Source organism: Hippopotamus amphibius, chromosome 1, assembly GCF_030028045.1.
Source record: "Hippopotamus amphibius kiboko isolate mHipAmp2 chromosome 1, mHipAmp2.hap2, whole genome shotgun sequence".
NCBI lineage: Eukaryota > Metazoa > Chordata > Mammalia > Artiodactyla > Hippopotamidae > Hippopotamus > Hippopotamus amphibius.
Genome location: NC_080186.1, coordinates 34,893,326 through 34,905,715, shown reverse-complemented (window position 1 = coordinate 34,905,715; position 12,390 = coordinate 34,893,326). Strand labels below are relative to the sequence as shown.

At 45.4% G+C, this 12,390-nt stretch overlaps 1 protein-coding gene across 1 annotated transcript; it reads right to left on the bottom strand.

The window, feature by feature from the left end:
• Positions 1–7,382: 7,382 nt before the first annotated feature.
• On the bottom strand, positions 7,383–8,330 carry LOC130838121 (olfactory receptor 2G3-like). Its single transcript, XM_057710885.1, has one exon. It carries the CDS (start codon positions 8,328–8,330, stop codon positions 7,383–7,385), a length of 948 nt encoding a protein of 315 aa, XP_057566868.1.
• Positions 8,331–12,390: the final 4,060 nt, after the last annotated feature.

Genomic DNA, 12,390 nt, shown 5'->3' with positions numbered 1-12,390 from the left:
TGAATAATAGTGGTTGCATATGTGGAATACAAGTGATTAATATCATTAGAATATAAAGGTCTCTCCTTTGTAAAGAAAAACGCTAATAACCAAGAATGAGATATGTATAATCAATTCAGAAAGGAAGAGATTAATGAACAATGAACCCACAAAAAGTTAAACTTTGTAATAATTAAAGACTGCAAGTTAAAACATCAATGAAATAGTTTTTAACCTATGTATTGGCAAAAATTCTTCTAAAAGGAAAATGCCTGGCATCAACCAGTTTACAGTAAAACAGAAATTCTTATTTATTGATGTGGGAATTCATAAGGGAAATGTTACTATAATCTTTTTGCAGGAAATTTGACTGTATGTACTTTCACCTTTAAGAATTTTGCATAGGGGGACTTCCCTGGTGGACCAGTGGTTAAGACACCACACTTCCACTGCAGAGGCTGTGGGTTCGATCCCTGGTCAGGGAACGAAGATCCCACATGCCATGCGGCCAACAAAAAAACCAAATTTGCATAGGGAAAAATTAGAGATGTGGGGAGAGCTTTTCATCAAGGATGTTTATTACAGTATTATTTGTAATGTGGAAAACTGGAAGCAACCTAAGTGTTCTAATAACAGGGGACTGGTTAAATAAATTATGGTATATTGATATGATTGAACACCTTGTAGCCTTTAAAAGAATATTTTAGAAACTACTTCACATTGTAGGGAAAAGTTACAACAGATTGTTAAGTTAAAAGGCAGAATATGAAACTATGTATGACCCAATCCTAATAGTATAAAGATTTACATGCATAGACTAAAAATTGGAAAGGAATATACCAAAACGTTAAGTGGTCATTTCTGATGATTAGATTTATAGGTGATATTTATTTCTTAACGTTCTCTGAACTTTCCAAATTTCCTACAAGAAACATAAATAACTTCTATAACAAGGAGTAAAGTTCAAGTGATACTTTGAGGATGGAATATATAAGGATTTGGCTTCTCCATTCAGACTAGGTAGGTAAAAGGGTGGATGTGCGAGAGGAAGATCAGAGATGGAGAAAGACACATTGGACATAGAAAAGGCTGGAGGAGGATGGAAGGCAGAACTCCTGCTGTCTGAGCTCATCTCCTCCACTGAGCTACATTTGGGAAGCAGCTTATATCGTTTCATGAAAGTGTATTTATTGGTTAAGGTAAAAGTGTTTTGGACAGGAGATGAGTCCTGAGAGATGGAGATCTTTAAACAAGGTACCCGGTGAGGAGAGGCTGCCCAGTTCTTACCGCCAGCTTGTACCTGCAGAGTGAGGCAGAGGAGATGTGGGTGACAAGCCTCTGCCCCCCAGGACTCCTTACCCTTTGATGAGTTAATGTCTTTGTCCTGAGTGGAGGCTGGGGACTGGTCTCCAACTTTACTGTCCTTGGCTGATTTGCTGTGTGTCTTAAGGGCCAGTTGCTTGGTGTCTCTGAACCTCAGGTTCTGACCCTGCCAAGGCCAGGTCTGATGATGACCTGTTACCAATGAGAAGACAGAAATGGATTGTGTGATTGTAAAGTCCTGGTAAGGGTGCACCTCTAGTCCCCAAATTGGCTGGAGCTGTGGCTGGGGTGCCAGCCTTGGTCCCTTGTTAGGATGCAATAGAAATCAGAGAAATTTTGTTTTCTTTTTCACTTTGGACCCTTATATTTATTTCCTGCTTGCATACCTACTCTCCTGCATCCCAGGCCAAGAGACGAAGGACTCAAAGAACTTTTGAATTTTCACTTTTGCCATTAACTGCCATGACTCTGAGCAGGTAATTTTTTCTTATCTGTAAGGGGAAAAAAAAGTTTATTGCAGTAATATATGGGTCTGTCAAGTTCTGAAGATATGTTTTCTCCTCCCTTCCCCTTTCTCCAGCTCATCCCCCCATTCCCACACTCTTGCCCAGCATCAGCACAGACCTGCAGGGGCTAAGAATGACCCAGAGAAACAGATGAAAGTAGAAAAGCAGAGAGAATGATGGGAAAGGATAGGGAGGCCCCAGAAGGGAGGGAAAGACACAAACACGAGTGGCAAGAAGGCAGAGAGGCACAGAGAACCAGAATGAGGGGGTGGGGGGTGGGGAGGCATAGACAAGGAGAGAGGAAAAGGGATGCAGAGTGTAATTGACATCGGCAGGAGGAGAAGGAGGGGCTCAGTGGAGGAAGAGGGTGGGAGAATGTTTCTTCTTCTCTTTATGTAAGAAGAAAACAAACCATAGAGGAAAGAGGCCTAAAGGCATTGAGACACAATGGGGGAGTCAGAGGGACAAAATAAGGTAAAGACACAAAAGGACAAAGAGGCAGGGAGACAAAAGAGAAGACAGGGAGGGGTGTGGGAGATGCTGGGAGGGCGGGGTGTGAGCCAGGCTGGGAGAAAGAGGCGCCAGGCTGGGAGAAAGAGGCACCAGGCTGAGCAGGCGCAACTGCAGCAGCAAAGGGCTGGCAAAGCCCAGACAGAGAAAGAGAGAGAGACCGGCAATCCACGGAGCAGGTGGGGAGAGGCCGGGGCAAGGCCAGTCTCACAGGGAGAGGGAAGGAGCTGAAAGAGAGGCCAAGAAAGAGAAGACGTGGCAACTGCAGACAAAGGAGAGCTGGGCAGAGCAGGGGAGGCAGACGGAGTGGGAAGGTGAGGGAGATTCGGAGATTCGCTGACAGTGAAGGAGGGAGGTGGAGAACTGGGTTCCAGGGGGAGACCCAGAGAAACCCTGCAAGGGAAGACCCTTGTGAGTCAAACGGGGCAGCCTCAGGCTGAGGAGATGAGGAGAGAAACAGGGGTGGGTAGAGGGGACCTCAGAGCAGGCAAATCCAGAGGCACAGCGAATGATAAACAGATGTCAAGAGGGAAAGAAAGGCACAGAGTGAGCTAAAGACCAGTCCGAGAGAATACCAGAGCCACAGACTCAGAGAGAGGACTGAAGAGATGGGATCAAAACTTTGGAGGCAGAGAAACACAGCAACAGCAAACATAACCAGGGCACAAATGAAGAGGGATGGAAAGTAAGAAAGAGAAGGAGAGGCAGAGACAGAGATGATAACAGACCCAGAGACAGAGAAAGGAATGGACGGACACAGAGAGAGAAAGAGGCAGAGCCAGCCAGCCATGTACACCCTCACATAGACATGGGGAGAGAGACAGAGGTGAGCAAGAAATGGGGACGGGGCTGGGCTCCGACCCAGAGCTCCACGCAAGGCTGGGCGTGGGGCGCTGCCAGCAGCCTGGCTTGTACCCCAGGATGGTTGGGGCACTGCTGTCCTGAGCTCATAACCCTGTGGGGAAGGGGTGTGTGGCAGAGATCCCTCAGACCCAGCGGGCCACTCCTGAGTGGCACGTGGCCCCAGGGCTCTAGCCAGGAGCTACAGTTTTGCAGCCCCTTCCTGCCAGGGAGGAAGCACCAGGCTTCTGCTTAAGAGCAACTCCCCAGGGATGCTCAGGCCAGGCCCTTCTGGAGGCCCAGGCCAGGCAGGGGAGATGTAAGGCTCAGCTGGGGACAGGAGTGTGGGTGCTGGGGAGGGTGTATGTCCTGGGACTCGGGCAAGACTGTGAGGGCAGGTCTTTTCTCAGATGCTCCTCCTTCCCCAGGAAAAACAAAATGAGGCACCCTGGGAGGTGTAGAATGATGAAGGCCATGAAATTGTCCTTTCCCCCTGCCAGGTGGCATCCCCAGGGCTTTTTATCCATTAGAAACTGTAGGTGAAGTGTCTAGGGTCCTGGAGCTTTCAGAGTCTACAGACATGTTTGAGACATGAAAGATATTATTGGCTCAAAAATAGGGATCCCACAGAATAAAAATTAGTAAATAGTTTAATGACCATTAAAAACAACATTTTATCAGTTAGTCAATGGCCACTCATTAAACTCTTACATAGTCATATCAGAAGTGATATATTAATTATATTTGATTTGGAACATGGTACATTTTACTATGTAGCTAATAAAGAATGTTGTCCATGGAGGTCTGAAACTGCCCAGTGGCCTCTTGGGTCTCAGCCCTGTGCAGGTACGTTCTTCAGTCACATTGTGAGAAGTTGTTCTCAAGCAGGGGAGAAGAGATTAGGCTCCCGCAGTGGCCTTTCACTGCGCAAGGACTGTAGCACCAAGGACTTCAGACAGGTAACAGGAAGAACTTGCATCCTGCAGTTTTGAGAGAGTGAGGCAGCAGTTACGCCTTTGGAGTCCCCTCTTTTGATGTCTCTGGCCAAGGGGTAGGGAGGAGTTCAGTCCTGTCTGGAGGGCAAAAGAAACTTCGGGCTCCATCCTTTCTGAGCATGAGAAGGCCAGCTGCCCACACACAGCCCAGGGGGACTGGAATTCCATTTGGTTCTTGGCCCAACATTTCCCCACAGGAGCCAGACTGGGGCTTGGGCTGGAACTCAGGGGCCGCACAGGGGAGAGGCTGATGAGAGCGGAGCCCAAGAGCCTGGCTTCTGGGACAGGCGGGCTCCTTATGTCCATGCCACTGGGCTCATTCCAGCCCTCACTGTGCCCTGCACTCCCCAGATGAAATCCCTTCCCTCTTCTCCTTACTGGCCACTCCTGTGTCCACCCCGAGGGCCAAGCTCTTCCTCCTGGGTGACGGTCTCTCTCCTGCTCCTGACCCCAGCGTGGAGTCCACGGCAGCACTGACCAGGCCACAGAGGCCTTTTTCTCCACTTGAGGGGAGCTCAGGGTTTGGTGGTGTCCACGTCCAGCAAAATCTAACTTCAGCTCCCTCTGAGACCCTCAGGGCTGACGGCCTTTGCCTGCCCCATAGGGAAGTGCCCACCCCGGGGGCCTCCTCAACCTCTGGAGGGCTGTTTCTTTTCCAGTATCGCCCTGTGCCAGCCTGGAACACCTTCTCCCTGGCTGCCCACCCCAAGCCACCAGGGTTTCCAGGTCTGTGATTCACCTCCCTTCTCAAGTGGCAGGGCCTGAATTCAACAACCAGGCTCTGCGGGCAGTAAGCGTTCGCACAGCTGCTGCAGCCGTCTTTCTAACCTGCAGCTCTGACTTTTCCCTCTGCTCCTGAGCCCTCATTGGTTCCCATGTGGGGAATTTTATCTCAACTCCTTTGTCCAGCTGCCAAAACCCTTCCTGCCCTGCATCTTGTCCGCTTCCCCAGACTTCCCCCCTTTCAGCTCAATGAAATCTCTGACATTTGCTCATCTAAGAAAAACCATAAGGGAAAGACTCATAAGTTCATCAAGAATTCTCTTCATTAAAAGCCATTATTCTATTCTATTTATCAAAAAAGTGAAAAGAATACTTTTCAGCAGTGAAAACAAATCAACATGGAAAAATGTCCAAACCTATACTGAGTGAATAAGTCAAGTTACAGAAGAATGAGTACTGTGTCATTCAATTTTAAAAATCATAGAAACACATAATAAATTAAGAATTGTGTTATATTTCTTTAAAAATTTTAATAAAAGCAATTAAAAAATTTTAGATCCTGAAATGTTATCTCTAGTTATCTCCAAGTCTAAGGTAATGGGTATTTGTTTGTATCTATTACAATATTTTCGGAATAAAGACATAGTGCTTTTGCGATAAAGAAAACAAGTAATAAACTGAAAGAAGATATTTTCAATGCATGTAATAGATAAAGAATAGTGTCCAAAATATATGATAAACTACAAATTAAGAAAAGGTAAACAATATCTTATATCATTAAACCCTTACTATTTGTTTTTACTGTGATAAATGCTTTACATGTATTATCTCATTTAATCCTCTAACAGCCCTCTGAGGTCTATAGTATAATCTTCCCATTAACAGATGAGGAAACTGAGACTCAGAGATGTTTGGTGACTTACCCATCATCACTGAGTTAGTAAAGAGTAGAGCTGGGCTTAGAATAGAGAAGTCTGACTGCATGGCTGACTTCACTACACTATACTACCAACATTCTTATGAAAAGGTGTTAAACTTACTAGCAATCAGGGAATTATAAATGAAACAAAAACCAATTCTAACTCATCTGTGAGATAGATAGAAACTTTAGAATAGCTGAGATAGATAACATTATCAAGTGTTGATGAGAATGAGAAGTGTAGATTGGTGTAACTACTTAGGAGAATAATTTAGGAATATCTAGTAAATTTGAAAGTTCTTGGATTCTAAACTCTGCCACTTTCACTACTATACATAAGTCCTGGAAAAAATACTTACATATGTAGAAGTGTCCAAAGAGATTTGTTGTTTAAACAGTGAAAAATGGAAATAAACAAATGTCCCGTAATAAAGAATTCGATAAATGAAATGCAGTACATTAAACTGCTTGTTAAGGAGAATGAGGTAGGTGTGTGAGTATCTAACGGGTAGATGTCAGAAACATGATGTTGAGTTATATTTTTTCAGAGTGATACTGATATCTTGATACCATTATAAAATTTTAAGTTCATATAAAAACAATTCTGTGTATTGCTTATGGATACAATTACATGTAAACAAAAGCTTAAAAACACCCTGAATAGACTTCAGTTTAATGATAGTGATTGTTTCAGAGGAGTTGGGAGTAATCAAAGAGGACTTTGAATTTATCTGTAATTATTTAATCCTTTTTTGAAAAAGGAAAAAAAAGACAGACTAAATATAGCAAAATATTAACACCTTTATTTTGGGGGTGAGAAAATGGGGTCTTTGCTATATTCTTTTCTATAGTTTCTTTCTACATATTTGTGACTTTGTCTGACTTTCTCATTCTATAGATATACATAAAGAGAGAGGTGTACACAGAGAGATGATAGATAAATAGACAGATATACATGTATTTTTCTTTTATGAAATATGCATATTTATTTTCTCAAAATAAAAGTGAGATTTAAAATGTAAAACCAGGTAAGAGTCACAAGTTGAGTTCAGACCAGATTATTAGCCATATTGTTATACTGATATGTCTAAAATAACTCTAGCTTAGATTTTATAGCACCAAGTACAAAAAGCAATGCTAGCATTACTTGCAAGTTCATGTCAGACAGTAACATAAGACTGTTCCTGTGTAATCTGTCTAGTCTTTATTTCATCTTCACGCCCCCCCAATCCTTTACACTGTAGAAAAGCATGTATGCATTGGCTGTGATTAAACTGAACTCACATAAACTTCCAGAGGTGAGGAGAGAACCCAGGAAAAACAATAAAGCAATGGTTTTGAACCATAAGGACATAGTCATTGTAAAAGAAATCCCTTGCCTTCAATACTCAACTGAGTCATTGGGTAGTAGCTGCTGGAAATTTTCCAACCAATGAGGAAAACTTCAGTGTAGGGAGGCCTCACCCTTTCTGGGTAGCTTATAGCCCCAGAAAAGTTCAGGTTGGTCATAACCGATGTGCTTTTATGATCCCACATGAGCCCCATCAAGTCTGCGCCTGATTCTGGACAACTCTGAAACATCCTGGGTCATTGAGCTATCCCTCTGCCACCAAGTACTTTCAGAAAGGCCCTCTTTACATCCTTGTTCCAGAGACTGTAGATGATGGGGTTGAGGAAACCAGAGACAACATTGTAGAAGAGGGCCAGCTTCTTGTCTCTCTCTGGGTCATACCAGGACCCTGGCCTCATGTACATAATCATGGCTGGCCCACAGAACATGGTGACCACAGTGATGTGGGAAGCACATGTGGAAAAGCACTTGAGTTTCCCCTGGAATGAGTGGATTCTTAAGATGGAAGCAAAGATGCAGATGTAAGAGGCCAGGATGAAGGAGAGTGGGACCAAAAGCAGGATGAAAACCAAGATGAAGTCCAACCGGTCATTGAGGGATGTGTCTGCACAAGCCAACTTCAAGACAGCAGGGACCTCACAGAAGAAGTGGTTTATTTTGTGGCGGCCACAATAAGGCAGATGCATGGTGAAGACAGTGTAGATCAGGGCCCCAGCTATGCTGATGGAGCAACAGACTGTGACCATTTTGATACAAATAGGATGGCTCATGAGTAGAGTATAGTGAAGGGGGAAGCAAATGGCCATATACCTGTCATAGGCCATAATGGCATAGAGAACACACTCAGCAATGCCTAGGACCAAGAAGATGAACATCTGGGCTACACAAGCTCCCCAGGAGATGGTCCTCCTTGGATACACCAGGTTAACCAACATCTGGGGCACAGTGGTGGTGACATAGCTCATGTCTACCAAGGAGAGGATACTGAGAAAGAAGTACATAGGTGTGTGGAGGTGTGTATCCAAGCAGGTCAGGGTGATGATGAGTACATTGCCCAGGAGGGTGATGAGGTAGAGGAGGAGAAAGAAGGTGAACAGAGCCATTCTGACCTGAGACTCACTGGAGAAGCCAAGGAGGATAAACTCAGACACAGAGCTGTAGTTCTCCTTGCCGAGGCTCCACATGGTGATCTGTCTATTAAGGAGACAAGGATTTCTCTGTTCTGTTCTCAGCCTTGGGGGAAGGAGAACATAGCTGACTAAAGCTGAGCCACACACAGCCCCTTGCACAGTAGCCTGCACTGATTGGATCAAATTTTTGTTGAGTTTGGAGAAAAGGGATGGGAAGCTAGGGCAGCACTGGCCCTCGGAGATATGTCAGAAGATCTGGATTCATGCCTGTAACAGAATATAGGGTGCTTGACTGCCCACAGGGCCTTCTCTAGAACCCAGCTTCACCCACAGAAGACAAGGCATTAGGTAGCTATGTTTGTAGCAGGGGATCCAGCCAACCCCCAGTTACTGTGAATTCATCCAAGGACATACAGTTGTCCCAATCTGGAGAACAGTTCTCTACTGAACATTTAAATTGATGACACTGAAAGACTGTGTCGGTGGGCTGTGGGTGCCGAGGTACTGTCAACCCAGAGGTGGTGTGGTGGTAACCCAAAGTCACAGGGAAGCTGAAGCTATAGAGAAGAAAAGTGGAAGTCCTACAGAGATGATATAAGAACAGACATGGTAGGAAGCAGCGAGCAGAGACCTCACAGACCTAAGAAATGGAGAGAGTGATTCTGGTTCCTAACTTGCTAAACCCAATTCCCCTGAGGTCTGTCTAATCTTTGTTTCCCATGATGGGGTATCTGTGGGATTTTCTGTCAAATGCTTATAATTACCACTCTATGACCACATTTTAAATTCAGCTATTCCTGAATTTCCATGGCTCTCACTTACCCAGCAGTATGAATTTGGGCAAGTCCCTTCATTGGCAAGTCCCTGTCCATTGGCCTCAGTCTCTCCTCTCATATAGAAATGAAACATCTATAGCACAGGGTAATGGCAAGAAGCATATGAGATACCATATGTCAAGAAATTTTGCACAATACAAAACACTACATACGTAAAAAGGGTTGGTATAAGTGGGAGGAGTCTGGAAATCAGAAGAGTGGGGGCTGGTCCTAACTCTGCCTCTGATTTACTGTGTGATTTTGGGTAACTGTGTTGGGCTTGACTACTCCAAAGGACTCTTCTGGGTCTGCTCTTCTTTGATACCAGGAGCACCAGGCTGGAGACCTGTGATTGCATCAGTGCCATGAGCACCAACGGGAAGGCTGGGCTGAGCAGTCAGCTGAACAGGGTTGTGTTGGCAGGAGATTCTTTCTAGGAGTTGGAGACATGAGATCAGGGCATAGACTCAGTTGTCAACACACCTGCATCTTGTATCCTGTTTACCTACTCCTAAGTCACTTAACCTCTCAGAGTCCCATGTGCTTCATCTGTAATACCTCCTTCATAATGGAGATTGCATGAAATATGCTTGGTCTATTGAAAGTGCTCAATAGATGGTAGTGATTCACATATGGGAAGCTGGGTGGCAGGAGGAGTGGAGAGAGGAGAGAGGAGCTATCGTAACATTTTCAAACATCTAGGTTCCATAGGACAGGGCTGAAAACACAATTGTGAAGACTGATTGCTGCAGAATGATGGTGGAGGTCTGAGGATGGAGAAATTGTCTGAGGCTATGGGTAAAAGAAGATGGTGTCAAATTATTGTGCTGAGCTTTAGGGAACACCAGTGATTGGATGAAGAAGAAAAATGATGCAGATCAGAAATGTTTATGAAGGGAAGAGCACTAGGGACGCTCAGAGTCTTGGGCATTGAGAGGGGACACATTCAAGAGACAAGGATTGGTCAGCAGTGCAAACAGCAAACCCTGAAGCCAGGATGATGAGGGATGAGAATGAAGAGGTGCTTACACCCTCCTTTCCACTAGTCCACACCCCAGACCTGGGCTTTCTCAGTGGCCTCTTACTAGCCTGCCTTCCTAATCCACCCACCAGCATATACTGTTTCATCTCTCATGCCCATTTTCATGCCTTCTTATACTATAATTTAAACCCTTTCCCATCTGGTTCTGACAAATTTTCAAGTCTATTTGATTTGCCGTGACCTCAGTGAGAGTTCTGAGCCATGATGCTAACAGCAGGACCACCAAAAGATCCTAGTCTGGGCAGCTGGGGTTCTCCTCCTCTCTGACCCACAGATCTTCCAAGCTACCTGGCCATCTCAGCATCTGCCATACATGCCACGCAAATCTCCTCCACTCTTCCCTCGAACTGTTCATCTGCTGGGAATGTCTCCCATAATCCCTTTTTCCTCCTCACATCCCGCCAACCTCCAAAGCCCAATTCAGGGTTTCCTCCTTATCTGACCAGTCTAGCCTTGTGGGTTTGTGCATTGTCTTCCCAGCCAGGCTGCAGGCAGAGGCTGTCTGTATCTGTTAGATCTCTCTCTCCACAGTATCTGGCTGGGATCAGCAGACTGCTTCTGGAGCCCTGTTCCAGTACTAGTTTTCTCTGCTATAAAACCAGATTCTGTTCTGCCTGCCTCCATGCTCATGAGTGGCAATCCCAGGCCTAAATCTAGAGTCTCTGGCTGCATAGCTTGCCAGGCTCTTAACCACTGCTCTCTCTACTGCCTCCCTCAAAGGCACCCATGAAGAAATGATTACATCAAGCTTTCGCACTAGGAAAGCTCCATATTCCTATCTGCCCTCCTCCGCCTGCCAACCCTTCCCTGTCCCTTTCCAGCCTCTGTTCTTCTGGTAAAGAAGAAAGAGTATCCCTTGTCAGGCACCCACCAGAGTGCCCCAGGATACCTTCTGGGTATGGGAGTGGGAGGTGCTCCTCAGGGGGACTGTGCAAGTCTGGAGATGACCATGGAGGTGCGTTGGAGATTACATTCCTACTTGGTGAAGGCAGGTGCCCCCTTCTCCTCGCACAGGGAGGCAGGCAGAGAAGACTAAGGTGGGGTTCTCTTGTCCGTTCTTGAGGGTGCCCTGGGAAGGAAACTCCCCCAGCCCATCCCTCAGTCCCACCTACAAATGACCAGTCCCCTGTTCTTCACCTCCTTACTCCTGCAGCAGCATCAGTCTGGTTTCTCTTGGTCTCGTGTGGTGCAGTAGAAAGCAGTTCCCCCTTCTCCTTCGCATGGTGGCCCTACCGAAGAGATCTGTGCCTCTCTTAAGTGTGTCAGATGTAGAGCAGCCCTGGAGGGAGGGGCTTCCAGCTGGCAGACCCTGGGGCCCTCTTCGTGTCAGAATGGGTCTGGAGAGTAGATTTCCAGTCCCTGAAAAGCCCTGAAGATCTCTTGTCCATGCTTGTAGATGCAGCACAGAGTCCCTGGGCTGGATGAAAAGGCACAACCAGGAAGCTTAATGCCTCCAAGACATTTGGGGCTAAATCCCTGGAGCTAATGACCTGGGCATCCTTCTGAAGTTTCCATGTGGGGACTGAAATTCCTTCCCATTGAGACTGAGAGGAGGGAGGAATCTTATGACTGAGCTGCTACATCCCTGTGTGACACAGTGATAATACTAGTAAGATGTGCTTTGTTTCCTTCCAAAGCCCTTTTCTTTGCCTTTTATATCCTTAAGCATCTTATCCAAGGTCACTTATCTAGCAGAGAGAAAACTAAGGCTTGGGTATAGATAATATAAATGCTGCTAATACTTATTAGTGTCTTCGTAACTACCATTCATTAAAACCTACTATTATCCAAGGCCACATACCTCATTGTGGTATAAATGCTACCAAACTCATTACTATAGCAACAACCACGGTATACTATTGAACACTTACTCTTATCAGATGCTATACTGGGTACTACACATAATGCAGTTAATCATCACAACAAGGTACAGAAGCCATTTGACAGCTCAGGAGGCACAGACAGTTTAAGAGAATTAAGTGGCTTGTTCACACCACATAGCAAATAAATTGTATAATCAGAATTTGAACCTGGATCTCCTAGTTTCCAAGTCATTCTACTGCAGCATGTCTATGGCCAAAGTGCAGTACTGATTTACAGGGTATGTACAGATAGACTGTGGAGTGTCTATAAGGCTGGGTGTAGGAGCCGGATGATCAGAGGCCAGGACAGATGCACAGTCATTCTCAGACCAACTTGAAGGACACGCTCCCCAACAAAGTACCCTCTTGGGTCCTTTTGGAATTCTAGGAGAGGA

Coding starts and splice junctions, on each gene's coding strand:
- LOC130838121 (XM_057710885.1), bottom strand. CDS start 8,330: ATGTGGAGCCTCGGCAAGGAGAACTACAGCTCTGTGTCTGAGTTTATC.